The 16000-nt window shown below is 66.6% G+C and overlaps 1 protein-coding gene across 1 annotated transcript; it reads left to right on the top strand.

Annotated features, from left to right (window-relative positions):
* Positions 1-1840: 1840 nt before the first annotated feature.
* LOC135979948 (dedicator of cytokinesis protein 5-like) lies at positions 1841-15273 on the top strand. Its single transcript, XM_065580059.1, has 3 exons — positions 1841-1992; positions 13134-13228; positions 14896-15273. Exons 1-3 carry the CDS (start codon positions 1912-1914, stop codon positions 15071-15073), a joined length of 354 nt encoding a protein of 117 aa, XP_065436131.1. The 5' UTR covers positions 1841-1911; the 3' UTR covers positions 15074-15273.
* Positions 15274-16000: the final 727 nt, after the last annotated feature.

Raw genomic sequence — 16000 nt, forward strand, 5'->3', positions numbered from 1 at the left:
ATTGTGATTAATCATGCAATTAATCGCGCTGTTAAACAATAATAGTATACAATTTATTTAAATATTTTTGGATGTTTTCTACATTTTCAAATGTATTAATTTCAATTACAACACAGAATACAAAGTGTATAATGCTCACTTTATATTTATTTTTAATTACAAATATTTGCACTGTAAAAAACAAAAAAATAGTATTTTTCAGTTCACCTCATACACGTACTGTAGTGCAATCTCTTTATCATGAAAGTTGAACTTACAAATGTAGGATTATGTACAAAAAATAACTGCATTCAAAAATAAAACAATGTAAAACCTACAAGTCCTTTCAGTCCTACTTCAGGCTATCGCGCAGACAAACAAGTTTGTTTACATTTGCAGGAGATAATGCTGCCTGCTTCTTATTTACAATGTCACCTGAACGTGAGAACAGGCGTTCGCATGGCACTGTTGTAGCCGGCGTCGCAAGATATTTACGTGCCAGATCCGCTAAAGATTCATGTGTCCCTTCATGCTTCAACCACCATTCCAGGGGACGTGTGTCCATGGTGATGACGGGTTCTGCTCAATAACGATCCAAAGCAAAGCAGACTGATGCATGCTCATTTTCATCATCTGACTCAGATGCCACCGGCAGAAGGTTGACTATTTCTTTTGTTTATCATTTTTAAAATGAAATATTTGTAATACAAAATAATATCAAGTGAGCTCTGTACACTTTGTATTCTGTGTTTTAATAGAAATAAATATATTCAAAAATGTAGAAAAAGATCCAAAAATATTTAATAAATTTTAATTGGTATTCTATTGTTTAACAGTGCGATTAATCACAATTTTTTAAATCGTGATTAATTTTTTTTAGTTAATTGCTTGAGTTAACTGTGATTAATTGACAGCCCTAGAAATGACTACCTAGCAAGGAGTACTGCGGAAAGGGATCTGGGGTCATAGTGGATGACAAGCTAAAAATGAGTGAACAGTGTAATGCTGTTGCAAAAAAAAACGAACATCATTCTGGGATGTATTAGCAGGCGTGTTGTAAGCAAGACATGAGAAGTAATTCTTCCACTCTACTCCGTGCTGATTAGGCCTCAACTGGGAGTATTGTGTCCAGTTCTGAGTGCCACATGTCAGGAAAGACGTGGACAAATTGGAGAGAATCCAGAGAAGAGCAACAAAATATATTAAAGGTCTAGAGAACATGACTATGAGGGAAGATTGAAAAAATTAGGTTTGTTTTGTCTGGAAAAGAGAAGACTGAGCATAAGAGGGGCAGATACATGTAGCTTGCTAATTATGTATGGTAATGATGGCAAATTTTGGCCAATCATAGAGCGACTGATTATCATAAGCAACTGCATATAATGCTTTGGTGTGAGTGTTTTCTTGGTTCTTTTTAGAGTAACAGCCGTGTTAGTCTGTATCCACAAAAAGAAGAACAGGAGTACTTGTGGCACCTTAGAGACTAACAAATTTATTAGAGCATAAGCTTTCGTGGACGAAAGCTTATGCTCTAATAAATTTGTTAGTCTCTAAGGTGCCACAAGTACTCCTGTTCTTCTTTTCTTGGTTCTTGCTGACTTATGAGCTCGAACCCAATTGCAATTGAAATAAACGGATCGCCCCTCCCGAGGCTCCTTGCTTGCGAGCTGTGTCCGTCTCTCCTTATTCCTCAGCTGGAACGGACAGAAATTTCTATGACAAGACCATCCCCTCCATAAACTTATCAAGCTTAGTCTTGAAGCCAGATATGTCTTTTGCCCCCACTGCTCCCCTTGAAGGCTGTTCCAGAACTTCACTCCTCGAATGATTAGAAACCTTCGTCTAATTTCAAGTCTAAACTTCCTAATGTCCTGTTTATATCCAGTTTAACTTCCCGGGGCTGTCTCTCCTCAGAGTCACTACGTGGCCTGCATGGCAGCCATCCTGAACCAGATGGACGAGGCCCATTACAGCTCCTACATCCAGGCCTTCTCAGCCCGGACCGACCTGATGGTGAGTTGCCCGCTCAGCCTGTGCTCTCCAGGGCCCGACCCGGCAGCTCTCGGGGCTGTCGCCCGTCGTGGTGCTGGCGTAGCACCCCCGAGGCTGGACAGCCTCTGCCCCCGTCCTGTCCCAGACACTCCCCAGCTGCTCCGCATCCCTTCCCATGGGCTGCGGGCAGGGGTCTCCCACACCCAGACGAGCAGTGCCCAGCTGGCAGGCTGGCTGGACAAGCAGACGAGCAGTGCCCAGCTGGACACAGCTAGCCCAAGCCAGGCTGCAGCGGGAGGCACTGGCCAGGCTCACTGGCTGTGATGCCTCGCCTTGGTGCGTCTATGGGAGGGTGTCACGTAGGGCCCTCGGGGGGCGAAGGCCAGCAGCTCCCAGAGCATCCCCAGCTGGCATGGGCTCGGGCATTAGCTCTAGGAGCAGCTCTGCAGCAGAGGGGACGGGATGGGATGAGGGGCTGCGGAGCCAGAGCGGGCGGGGGTTTGAAGGGAGGAGACTGGGACAGACACCCCGGGGAGGGAGGGAGGGCTTAGGGGGTGGTGTCGGGTGTGTCAGTGGGGGCAGGACATGGGCCTGGCCAGATCCGAGCCTGAGCCACAAAGCTGAATAGCTGGGGGCGGGGTTTGGTGCTTTTCTGCGCTCGCCTCCACCCTCACTAGTGCCCCCCAGCGCCAGCCCCCCCAGACGTTGCTAGGAGACGGTGGCGGAGTTCGGGGTCTGGGGTGGGGTGGGGGCTTTGCAGGCTGCGCAGTAGTAAGAGACCTGGCAGTGGCAGTGATGTTCCCCAGGCTACTACCGGCCCCTCCCCCATGGCACCCCAGAGTCAGTTCCTCAGTACCCCCCCGCACGGACACCCCACCTCCAGCTCCTCGGCATCTCCTCCCCCACGACACCCTCTCCAGCTCCTCGGCACCCCCTCCCCCACAGTACCCCAAAGCCAGCTCCTCAGCATCCCCTCCCCCACGGCACCCCAAAGCCAGCTCCTCGGCATCCCCTCCCCCACGGCACCCCACCTCCAGCTCCTCGGCATCCCCTCCCCCACAGTACCCCAAAGCCAGCTCCTCGCATCCCCTCCCCCACGGCACCCAAAGCCAGCTCCTCGGCATCCCCTCCCTCACGGCACCCCATCTCCAGCTCCTCGGCACCCCCTCCCCACGGCACCCCACCTCCAGCTCCTCGGCACCCCCTCCCTCACGGCACCCCACCTCCAGCTCCTCGGCACCCCCTCCCCCACGGCACCCCACCTCCAGCTCCTCGGCATCCCCTCCCCACGGCACCCCACCTCCAGCTCCTCGGCACCCCCTCCCCCACGGCACCCCACCTCCAGCTCCTCGGCATCCCCTCCCCCACGGCACCCCACCTCCAGCTCCTCGGCATCCCCTCCCTCACGGCACCCCATCTCCAGCTCCTCGGCACCTCCTCCCCCACCGACACCCCTCTCCAGCTCCTCGGCACCCCCTCCCTCACGGCACCCCACCTCCAGCTCCTCGGCACCCCCTCCCTCACGACACCCCATCTCCAGCTCCTCGGCACCCCCTCCCCCACGGCACCCCACCTCCAGCTCCTCGGCACCCCCTCCCTCACGGCACCCCACCTCCAGCTCCTCGACATCCCCTCCCCCACGGCACCCCAACTCCAGCTCCTCGGCATCCCTCCCCCACGGCACCCCAGAGCCAGCTCCTCGGCACCCCTCCCCCACGGCACCCCACCTCCAGCTCCTCGGCACCCCCTCCCCCACAGTACCCCAAAGCCAGCTCCTCGGCACCCCCTCCCCCACGACACCCCTCTCCAGCTCCTCGACACCCCCTCCCCCACGACACCCCACCTCCAGCTCCTCGGCACCCCCTCCCCCACAGTATCCCAGAGCCAGCTCCTCGGCATCCCCTCCCCACGGCACCCCACCTCCAGCTCCTCGGCACCCCCTCCCCCACAGTATCCCAGAGCCAGCTCCTCGGCACCCCCTCCCCCATGGCACCCCATCTCCAGCTCCTCGGCACCCCCTCCCTCACGGAACCCCACCTCCAGCTCCTCGGCATCCCCTCCCTCACGGCACCCCACCTCCAGCTCCTCAACACCCCCTCACCCACGGCACCCCAACTCCAGCTCCTCGGCACCCCCTCCCCCACAGTACCCCAGAGCCAGCTCCTCGGCACCCCCTCCCCCACGACACCCCATCTCCAGCTCCTCGGCACCTCCTCCCCCACGACACCCCTCTCCAGCTCCTCGGCACCCCCTCCCCCACGACACCCCATCTCCAGCTCCTCGGCACCTCCTCCCCCACGACACCCCATCTCCAGCTCCTCGGCACCTCCTCCCCCACGACACCCCTCTCCAGCTCCTCGACACCCCCCTCCCCCACGACACCCCACCTCCAGCTCCTCGGCACCCCCTCCCCCACAGTATCCCAGAGCCAGCTCCTCGGCATCCCCTCCCCCACGGCACCCCACCTCCAGCTCCTCGGCACCCCCTCCCCCACAGTATCCCAGAGCCAGCTCCTCGGCACCCCCTCCCCCATGGCACCCCATCTCCAGCTCCTCGGCACCCCCTCCCTCACGGAACCCCACCTCCAGCTCCTCGGCATCCCCTCCCTCACGGCACCCCACCTCCAGCTCCTCAACACCCCCTCACCCACGGCACCCCAACTCCAGCTCCTCGGCACCCCCTCCCCCACAGTACCCCAGAGCCAGCTCCTCGGCACCCCCTCCCCCACGACACCCCATCTCCAGCTCCTCGGCACCTCCTCCCCCACGACACCCTCTCCAGCTCCTCGGCACCCCCTCCCCCACAGTACCCCAGAGCCAGCTCCTCGGCATCCCCTCCCCCACGGCACCCCACCTCCAGCTCCTCGGCACCCCCTCCCCCACAGTATCCCAGAGCCAGCTCCTCGGCACCCCCTCCTCCACGACACCCCTCTCCAGCTCCTCGGCACCCCCTCCCCCACAGTACCCCAAAGCCAGCTCCTCGGCATCCCCTCCCCCACGGCACCCCACCTCCAGCTCCTCGGCATCCCCTGCCCCACGGCACCCCAGAGCCAGCTCCTCGGCACCCCCTCCCCCACGGCACCCCCACCTCCAGCTCCTCGGCACCCCCTCCCCCACGGCACCCCCACCTCCAGCTCCTCAGCACACCCTCCCCACGACACCCCAGCTCCAGCTCCTCGGCACCCCCTCCCCCACGACACCCCTCTCCAGCTCCTCGGCACCCCCTCCCCCACAGTACCCCAAAGCCAGCTCCTCGGCATCCCCTCCCCCACGGCACCCCACCTCCAGCTCCTCGGCATCCCCTGCCCCACGGAACCCCAGAGCCAGCTCCTCGGCACCCCCTTCCCCACGGCACCCCACCTCCAGCTCCTCGGCACCCCCTCCCCCACGGCACCCCACCTCCAGCTCCTCGGCACCCCCTCCCCACGACACCCCACCTCCAGCTCCTCGGCACCCCCTCCCCCACAGTATCCCAGAGCCCAGCTCCTCGGCACCCCCCTCCCCCACGGCACCCCATCTCCAGCTCCTCGACACCCCCTCCCTCACGGAACCCCACCTCCAGCTCCTCGGCATCCCCTCCCTCACGGCACCCCACCTCCAGCTCCTCGGCACCTCCTCCCCCACGGCACCCCTCTCCAGCTCCTCGGCACCCCCTCCCCCACAGTACCCCAGAGCCAGCTCCTCGGCATCCCCTCCCCCACGGCACCCCAAAGCCAGCTCCTCGGCATCCCCTCCCCCACGGCACCCCACCTCCAGCTCCTCGGCATCCCCTCCCCCACAGTACCCCAAAGCCAGCTCCTCGGCATCCCCTCCCCCACGGCACCCCAAAGCCAGCTCCTCGGCATCCCCTCCCTCACGGCACCCCATCTCCAGCTCCTCGGCATCCCCTCCCCCACGGCACCCCCACCTCCAGCTCCTCGGCACCCCCTCCCTCACGGCACCCCACCTCCAGCTCCTCGGCACCCCCTCCCCCACGGCACCCCACCTCCAGCTCCTCGGCATCCCCCTCCCCCACGGCACCCCACCTCCAGCTCCTCGGCACCCCCTCCCCCACGGCACCCCACCTCCAGCTCCTCGGCATCCCCTCCCCCACGGCACCCCACCTCCAGCTCCTCGGCATCCCCTCCCTCACGGCACCCCATCTCCAGCTCCTCGGCACCTCCTCCCCCACGACACCCCTCTCCAGCTCCTCGGCACCCCCTCCCTCACGGCACCCCACCTCCAGCTCCTCGGCACCCCCTCCCTCACGACACCCCATCTCCAGCTCCTCGGCACCCCCTCCCCCACGGCACCCCACCTCCAAGCTCCTCGGCACCCCCTCCCTCACGGCACCCCACCTCCAGCTCCTCGACATCCCCTCCCCCACGGCACCCCAACTCCAGCTCCTCGGCATCCCCTCCCCCACAGCACCCCAGAGCCAGCTCCTCGGCACCCCCTCCCCCACGGCACCCCACCTCCAGCTCCTCGGCACCCCCTCCCCCACAGTACCCCAAAGCCAGCTCCTCGGCACCCCCTCCCCCACGACACCCCTCTCCAGCTCCTCGACACCCCCCTCCCCCACGACACCCCACCTCCAGCTCCTCGGCACCCCCTCCCCCACAGTATCCCAGAGCCAGCTCCTCGGCATCCCCTCCCCCACGGCACCCCACCTCCAGCTCCTCGGCACCCCCTCCCCCACAGTATCCCAGAGCCAGCTCCTCGGCACCCCCTCCCCCATGGCACCCCATCTCCAGCTCCTCGGCACCCCCTCCCTCACGGAACCCCACCTCCAGCTCCTCGGCATCCCCTCCCTCACGGCACCCCACCTCCAGCTCCTCAACACCCCCTCACCCACGGCACCCCAACTCCAGCTCCTCGGCACCCCCTCCCCCACAGTACCCCAGAGCCAGCTCCTCGGCACCCCCCTCCCCCACGACACCCCCATCTCCAGCTCCTCGGCACCTCCTCCCCCACGACACCCCTCTCCAGCTCCTCGGCACCCCCTCCCCCACGACACCCCATCTCCAGCTCCTCGGCACCTCCTCCCCCACGACACCCCATCTCCAGCTCCTCGGCACCTCCTCCCCCACGACACCCCTCTCCAGCTCCTCGACACCCCCTCCCCCCACGACACCCCACCTCCAGCTCCTCGGCACCCCCCTCCCCCACAGTATCCCAGAGCCAGCTCCTCGGCATCCCCTCCCCCACGGCACCCCACCTCCAGCTCCTCGGCACCCCCTCCCCCACAGTATCCCAGAGCCAGCTCCTCGGCACCCCCTCCCCCATGGCACCCCATCTCCAGCTCCTCGGCACCCCCTCCCTCACGGAACCCCACCTCCAGCTCCTCGGCATCCCCTCCCTCACGGCACCCCACCTCCAGCTCCTCAACACCCCCTCACCCACGGCACCCCAACTCCAGCTCCTCGGCACCCCCTCCCCCACAGTACCCCAGAGCCAGCTCCTCGGCACCCCCTCCCCCACGACACCCCATCTCCAGCTCCTCGGCACCTCCTCCCCCACGACACCCCTCTCCAGCTCCTCGGCACCCCCTCCCCCACAGTACCCCAGAGCCAGCTCCTCGGCATCCCCTCCCCCACGGCACCCCACCTCCAGCTCCTCGGCACCCCCTCCCCCACAGTATCCCAGAGCCAGCTCCTCGGCACCCCCTCCTCCACGACACCCCTCTCCAGCTCCTCGGCACCCCCTCCCCCACAGTACCCCAAAGCCAGCTCCTCGGCATCCCCTCCCCACGGCACCCCACCTCCAGCTCCTCGGCATCCCCTGCCCCACGGCACCCCAGAGCCAGCTCCTCGGCACCCCCTCCCCACGGCACCCCACCTCCAGCTCCTCGGCACCCCCCTCCCCCACGGCACCCCACCTCCAGCTCCTCAGCACACCCTCCCCCACGACACCCCAGCTCCAGCTCCTCGGCACCCCCTCCCCCACGACACCCCTCTCCAGCTCCTCGGCACCCCCTCCCCCACAGTACCCCAAAGCCAGCTCCTCGGCATCCCCTCCCCCACGGCACCCCACCTCCAGCTCCTCGGCATCCCCTGCCCCACGGAACCCCAGAGCCAGCTCCTCGGCACCCCCTTCCCCACGGCACCCCACCTCCAGCTCCTCGGCACCCCCTCCCCCACGGCACCCCACCTCCAGCTCCTCGGCACCCCCTCCCCCACGACACCCCACCTCCAGCTCCTCGGCACCCCCTCCCCCACAGTATCCCAGAGCCAGCTCCTCGGCACCCCCTCCCCCACGGCACCCCATCTCCAGCTCCTCGACACCCCCTCCCTCACGGAACCCCACCTCCAGCTCCTCGGCATCCCCTCCCTCACGGCACCCCACCTCCAGCTCCTCGGCACCTCCTCCCCCACGGCACCCCAACTCCAGCTCCTCGGCATCCCCGCCCCCACAGCACCCCAGCTCCAGCTCCTCGGCACCCCCTCCCCCACGGAACCCCACCTCCAGCTCCTCGGCACCTCCTCCCCCACGGCACCCCACCTCCAGCTCCTCGGCACCCCCTCCCCCACAGTACCCCAGAGCCAGCTCTTCGGCATCCCCTCCCCCACGGCACCCCACCTCCAGCTCCTCGGCACCCCCTCCCTCACAGCACCCCACCTCCGGCTCCTCGGCACCCCCTCCCCCACAGTATCCCAGAGCCAGCTCCTCGGCACCCCCTCCCCCACGGCACCCCATCTCCAGCTCCTCGGCACCCCCTCCCTCACGGCACCCCACCTCCAGCTCCTCGGCATCCCCTCCCTCACGGCACCCCACCTCCAGCTCCTCGACACCCCCTCCCCCACGACACCCCACCTCCAGCTCCTCAGCACCCCCTCCCCCACGACACCCCAGCTCCAGCTCCTCGGCACCTCCTCCCCCACGGCACCCCACCTCCAGCTCCTCGGCACCCCCTCCCCCACAGTATCCCAGAGCCAGCTCCTCGGCACCCCCTACCCCACGGCACCCCATCTCCAGCTCCTCGACACACCCTCCCTCACGGAACCCCACCTCCAGCTCCTCGGCATCCCCTCCCTCACGGCACCCCACCTCCAGCTCCTCGGCACTTCCTCCCCCACGGCACCCCAACTCCAGCTCCTCGGCATCCCCTCCCCCACAGCACCCCAGAACCAGCTCCTCGGCACCCCCTCCCCCACAGCACCCCACCTCCAGCTCCTCGGCACCTCCTCCCCCACGGCACCCCACCTCCAGCTCCTCGGCACCCCCGCCCCCACAGCACCCCAGCTCCAGCTCCTCGGCACCCCCTCCCCCACGGCACCCCAGCTCCAGCTCCTCGGCACCCCCTCCCCCACGGCACCCCACCTCCAGCTCCTCGGCACCTCCTCCCCTACGGCACCCCACCTCCAGCTCCTCAGCACCCCCTCCCCCACAGTACCCCAGAGCCAGCTCCTCGGCATCCCCTCCCCCACGGCACCCCACCTCCAGCTCCTCGGCACCTCCTCCCCCACGGCACCCCACCTCCAGCTCCTCGGCACCCCCTCCCCCACAGTACCCCAGAGCCAGCTCCTCGGCATCCCCTCCCCCACGACACCCCATCTCCAGCTCCTCGGCACCTCCTCCCCCACGACACCCCTCTCCAGCTCCTCGCACCCCCTCCCCCACAGTACCCCAGAGCCAGCTCCTCGGCATCCCCTCCCCCACGGCACCCCACCTCCAGCTCCTCGGCACCCCCTCCCTCACGGCACCCCACCTCCAGCTCCTCGGCACCCCCTCCCCCACAGTACCCCAGAGCCAGCTCCTCGGCATCCCCTCCCCCACGGCACCCCACCTCCAGCTCCTCGGCACCTCCTCCCCCACGGCACCCCACCTCCTCCAGCTCCTCGGCACCCCCTCCCCCACAGTACCCCAGAGCCAGCTCCTCGGCATCCCTCCCCCACGACACCCCATCTCCAGCTCCTCGCACCCCCTCCCCCACAGTACCCCAGAGCCAGCTCCTCGGCATCCCCTCCCCCACGACACCCCTCTCCAGCTCCTCGCACCCCCTCCCCCACAGTACCCCAGAGCCAGCTCCTCGGCATCCCCTCCCCCACGGCACCCCACCTCCAGCTCCTCGGCACCCCCTCCCTCACGGCACCCCACCTCCAGCTCCTCGGCACCCCCTCCCCCACAGTATCCCAGAGCCAGCTCCTCGGCACCCCTCCCCCATGGCACCCCATCTCAGGCTCCTCGGCACCCCCTCCCTCACGGAACCCCACCTCCAGCTCCTCGGCATCCCCTCCCTCACGGCACCCCACCTCCAGCTCCTCGGCACCTCCTCCCCCACGGCACCCCAATTCCAGCTCCTCGGCATCTCCTCCCCCACAGCACCCCACCTCCAGCTCCTCGGCACCCCCTCCCCCACGGCACCCCACCTCCAGCTCCTCGGCACCTTCCTCCCCCACGGCACCCCAGCTCCAGCTCCTCAGCACCCCCTCCCCCACGGCACCCCACCTCCAGCTCCTCGGCACCCCCTCTCCCACAGTACCCCACAGCCAGCTCTTTGGCACCCCCCCCCCCACAGCACCCCACCTCTAGCTCCTCGGCACCCCCTCTCCCATGGCACCCCCACTGCCAGCTCCTCAGCACCCCCTCCTCCACAGCACCCCACCTCCAGCTCCTCGGCACTTCCTTCCCCACGGCACCCCACCTTCAGCTCCTCGGCACCCCTCCCCCACGGCACCCCACCTCCAGCTCCTCGGCACCTCCTCCCCCACGGCACCCCAGCTCCAGCTCCTCGGCACCTCCTCCCCACGGCACCCCCACCTCCAGCTCCTCAGCACCCCCTCCCCACGGTACCCCAGAGCCAGCTCCTCGGCACCTCCACCCCCACGGCACCCCACCTCCAGCTCCTCGGCACCTCCACCCCCACGGCACCCCACCTCCAGCTCCTCGGCACCCCCTCCCCCACGGCACCCCAGCTCCAGCTCCTCGGCACCCCCTCCCCCACGGCACCCCAGCTCCAGCTCCTCGGCACCCCCTCCCCCACGGCACCCCACCTCCAGCTCCTCGGCACCCCCTCCCCCACGGCACCCCACCTCCAGCTCCTCGGCACCCCCTCCCCCACGGCACCCCAGAGCCAGCTCCTCGGCACCTCCACCCCCACGGCACCCCACCTCCAGCTCCTCAGCACCTCCACCCCCACGGCACCCCACCTCCAGCTCCTCAGCACCCCCTCCCCCATAGTACCCCAGCTCCAGCTCCTCGGCACCCCCTCCCCCAATGTACCCCAGAGCCAGCTCCTTGGCACCTCCACCCCCACGGCACCCCACCTCCAGCTCCTCGGCACCTCCACCCCCACGGCACCCCACCTCCAGCTCCTCGGCACCCCCTCCCCCACGGCACCCCAGCTCCAGCTCCTCGGCACCCCCTCCCCCACGGCACTCCAGCTCCAGCTCCTCGGCACCCCCTCCCCCACGGCACCCCAGCTCCAGCTCCTCGGCACCCCCTCCCCCACGGCACCCCACCTCCAGCTCCTCGGCACCCCCTCCCCCACGGCACCCCAGAGCCAGCTCCTCGGCACCTCCACCCCCACGGCACCCCACCTCCAGCTCCTCGGCACCTCCACCCCCACGGCACCCCACCTCCAGCTCCTCGGCACCCCCTCCCCCACGGCACCCCACCTCCAGCTCCTCGGCACCCCCTCCCCCATAGTACCCCAGCTCCAGCTCCTCGGCACCCCCTCCCCCAATGTACCCCAGAGCCAGCTCTTCGGCACACACCCCCCCACAGCACCCCAGCTCCAGCTCCTCGGCACCCCCTCCCCCACGGCACCCCACCTCCAGCTCCTCGGCACCCCCCCCACGGCACCCCACCTCCAGCTCCTCGGCACCCCCTCCCCCACAGCACCCCCACTGCCAGCTCTGTGTCCTTGGCACCCCCCAGCCCAAGCGCCTCTGCTGTTGTTCCTGTTCTCGGTGGGAAGAGGGAAGAGACCTGCCCGCTCGCCCCATGCTGCCTCCGAGGGACCGACTGGGGACAAGCTTGGGCCCAGTGTATGAGGGTGGGGGAAGCTGTGCCCTCTCCACCCCCCCTTGTGGTGCCCTGCCAAGAGGGCAGCTGGCCTGATCCCCTGCTGCTGGCTGGGGAGGGTCGCGGCAGGGGAGGGCTGAGCTGAGCTCATGCCTGGCAGCCCCAGAGCCAGGAGGCATGTCTGCGTCCCTGCCCCAGACAGCGGGTGAGCAGGGCCAGTGTCCCCTGAGCCTGGCCAGTCTCCTGCCCTTGGGCTCGCACTGTGGCCCTGGGAGTGAGCCAGGGGCCAGTGCCACCAGACTCAGCTGCAGTTTCACGCCTGAGGCCGTGGTGGTGACGCCAGCTAGAGACAGGCTGGTGCATGGGGGAGGAGCTGGCGCAGCCCGGTCCCAGGCCAGGGAGGAGACACTTTGCTCTTGGGCCCCTACGAGAGCCCTGAAGAGATGGGCAAACCCTTCCCTCACCACCGGGCGCCCCATCCTCTCGCTGCTTCCCCTGCCCGTCAGCCTCACCTCCATCTTCAGCCAGCTCTCCGGCACCCTCACCCCCGGGCGCCCCATCCTCTCGCTGCTTCCCCAACCCGTCAGCCTCACCTCCATCCTCAGCCAGCTCTCCGGCACCCTCACCCCCGGGCGCCCCATCCTCTCGCTGCTTCCCCTGCCCGTCAGCCTCACCTCCATCTTCAGCCAGCTCGCCGGCACCCTCACCCCCGGGTGCCCCATCCTCTCGCTGCTTCCCCAGCCCATCAGCCTCACCTCCATCCTCAGCCAGCTCGCCCTGCCCGGGCTGGGCACCCTCACCCCCGGGTGCCCCATCCTCTCGCTGCTTCCCCAACCCGTCAGCCTCACCTCCATCCTCAGCCAGCTCTCCGGCACCCTCACCACCAGGCGCCCCATCCTCTCGCTGCTTCCCCTGCCCATCAGCCTCACCTCCATCTTCAGCCAGCTCGCCGGCACCCTCACCACCGGGCGCCCCATCCTCTCGCTGCTTCCCCTGCCCGTCAGCCTCACCTCCGTCCTCAGCCAGCTCGCCCTGCCCGGGCTGGGCACCCTCACCCCCGGGTGCCCCATCCTCTCGCTGCTTCCCCTGCCCGTCAGCCTCACCTCCATCCTCAGCCAGCTCGCCCTGCCTGGGCTGGGCACCCTCACCCCCAGGCGTCCCCAGGGCCCACAGGCAACTGCAGCACCCTGGCTCCTAACAGGGCATCCTTACTTGCAGGACTTTCTCATGGAGACCTTCATCCTGTTCAAGGACCTGATCGGCAAGACGGTGTATCCCTCCGACTGGATGGTGATGAACATGGTGCAGAACCGGTGAGCAGAGCCTGGCTGCAGGGACGTGTGGAGACTGGACCTGCCTGTCCTGGGTCTGAGGGGCTGCAGGGCTCCTCGCCCACAAGCGCCCACAGCTGGGGGGAAGTGCGAGCTGTCCAGGGCACATGCCCCTGCCAGGGGGATCCCGGCAGCTCCAGCTCAGCAAGGGTGGCAGGGTGAAGAGGGGGTGGGAGGGGGTAAGTGGGGGGCTCAGCATGGGCGGGGGGCTCAGCGTGGGCAGGAGGGGGTAAGTGGGGGGGCTAAGCGTGGGCGGGGGGCTCAGCGTGGGCAGGGGGGCTAAGTGGGGGGCTGAGCGTGGGTGGGAGGGGGTAAGTGGGGGGCTCAGCATGGGCAGGGGGGCTAAGTGGGGGGCTAAGCGTGGGTGGGGGGAGCTCAGCGTGGGTGGGGGGTAAGTGGGGGGCTCAGTGGGGGTGGGGGGGGCTAAGCGTGGGTGGGAGGGTAAGTGGGGGGCTCAGCGTGGGGGGGGGGGACTGCGAGTCCTGGCTGGGGGCACGAGTCGCTGCGGCATGGCCACGCCTCTGCCCAGGGTCTCTCTCAGTTGCCTGGCCGGGCAGAGCTCTCAGGGGGCAGCAGGGGGGCTGCTGGCACCCAGAGGCTCAGTCTAGGAGGCGGGGAGGCTGCAGGGCCTGCCCCGAAGGGAGAGTGGGACCCTTGCGGGGCTGCCCCACTGTTGAAAAGCTGGGGCGTGGCACAGACCTTGTGACTCAGTGATGGGTGGGGGAGGTGGCTGCGGACAGGGTGTGGAGGGGGTGGAGGGCTGTGTGCACACATGTGTGCCCACCCGAGGGGTGGCCATGCTGGCTGTGTGTGTGTGTGCAGGTGGGAGGTTCTCTCTTTGGGGGGGTGAGGGATGGGCATGTCGTTGCATGGTGAGTGCATTCCTGTGTGGGTGATGCTGGCGTGGGCACGAGTGGGGGTGTGCGCATGGGGGGGTTGCCTTCCTGGGCTGCTCTGAGCGTGGGTCACAGAGGGGCCAGCACAGACAGCAGACCAGCCAGCCAGCCAGCTGCCCCCCTCGCCTGGGGGCAAGGCTTTGTAACACCCCTCACAGCGGGGCCTCTTCTGGCGCCGGATGGGGCTTTCCGGCTCCTCTCCCGCCTCTGACAGGCAGGCTGCTGGCTTCAGTTTCTGACAGCCCGGCTGTTCAGAGCTCCTCGGCCACCTCCCTGAGCCAGGGGCGCAGCCCTTAATCCTGCCAGATACGCCCCCCTCCAGTCTTGTCCACCCGTCCGACCAATCAGTAATCACGAGTCGAACCCCAAACTCCTGAGCTGGGGAGCTGCCGGGGTTCAACCAAACGCCAACACTGGCCAATCCTTTGCCTGCTCCTGGCGGCACCTTCTCCACCTGTTCTCAGCCACCGCAGAGGCTAGACGCAGATTTTTAAAAACACTGTACACTATACAGCTCCTGCTGTAATCCCAGGGCTCCAGGAGCTGGGGCTTGGAGAAAAACACCAACCAGCGTGAGACTCGCCAGACACCTGCGAGGTTTGGTACCCCTGCATTTCACAGCGTGGGGCTGAGAGCCTGCACCTCAGCGGCAGCCTCCGTGCCCCGCTGCACATAGCGTCGGTGCTCAGCAGCCCCGTCCCACGCACGTGCGACCGGCCAGCCACTCACTGCCTGTGTCGCTCTCCCCTGCAGGGAGTTCCTCCGAGCCATCAACCAGTTTGCTGACACCTTGACCCAGATGTTCCTGAGCAGCAGCAGCTTGGAACTGCAGGTGAGCAGAGGGGCTGGGAGGCCTTGCCCAGCGCTGAGCGGGGCCTGTGAGAGCCGGGGCAGCAGGGGGGCATCAGGCCTTTGCCAGCATTTTTGCTAATGCTTTACCTGGGGCTGCTCCAGTGGCGCCTGTGACAAGGGCTGGGGGAGCATTTCTGGGCAGGCTTCGGATTGGTCTTGTCATCCCCTGCAGGTTTGTAGTGTTTCAGGTGAGACGCGGTCAGCCCCTGCCCTGGTTCCTGCCCCCCCTACATCTCTGGCTCCTGCCTCCCCCTCGTCCCTGGTTCCTGCCCCCCCCCATCTCTGGCTCCTGCCTCCCCCTCGTCCCTGGTTCCTGCCCCTCCCCCCCCCCCCGGTTCCTGCCCTTCCCCCCCACCTCTGGCTCCTGCCTCCCCCTCGTCCCTGGTTCCTGCCCCCCCTACATCTCTGGCTCCTGCCTCCCCCTCGTCCCTGGTTCCTGCCCCCCCCCCCCATCTCTGGCTCCTGCCTCCCCCTCGTCCCTGGTTCCTGCCCCCCCCCCATCTCTGGCTCCTGCCCCCCCCCCATCTCTGGCTCCTGCCTCCCCCTCGTCCCTGGTTCCTGCCCCTCCCCCCACCCGGTTCCTGCCCTTCCCCCCCCACCTCTGGCTCCTGCCTCCCCCTCGTCCCTGGTTCCTGCCCCCCCCCCATCTCTGGCTCCTGCCTCCCCCTCGTCCCTGGTTCCTGCCCCTCCCCCCTCCCCCGGTTCCTGCCCTTCCCCCCACCTCTGGCTCCTGCCTCCCCCTCGTCCCTGGTTCCTGCCCCTCCCCCCCCCCGGTTCCTGCCCTTCCCCCCCACCTCTGGCTCCTGCCTCCCCCTCCCCCTGGTCCCTGCCCCCCCCCAATCTCTGGTTCCTGCCTCCCCCTCGTCCCTGATTCCTGCCCCCCCCCAATCTCTGGTTCTTCTTCGAGTGCTTGCTCATATCCATTCCATTAGGTGTGCGCGCGCCGCGTGCACGATCGTCGGAAGATTTTTACCCTAGCAACACCGGCGGGTCGGCTGTGGAGCCC

Source organism: Chrysemys picta, unplaced genomic scaffold, assembly GCF_011386835.1.
Source record: "Chrysemys picta bellii isolate R12L10 unplaced genomic scaffold, ASM1138683v2 scaf1432, whole genome shotgun sequence".
Lineage (NCBI taxonomy): Eukaryota > Metazoa > Chordata > Testudines > Emydidae > Chrysemys > Chrysemys picta.

Bases quoted from the DNA above. Each gene is read 5' to 3' on its own strand.
- LOC135979948 (XM_065580059.1), top strand. From the start codon at position 1,912: ATGGCAGCCATCCTGAACCAGATGGACGAGGCCCATTACAGCTCCTAC. The intron at 1,993-13,133 runs GTGAGTTGCCCG...CCTTACTTGCAG, and splicing joins CAGCCCGGACCGACCTGATG to GACTTTCTCATGGAGACCTT. The intron at 13,229-14,895 runs GTGAGCAGAGCC...TCTCCCCTGCAG, and splicing joins ATGAACATGGTGCAGAACCG to GGAGTTCCTCCGAGCCATCA.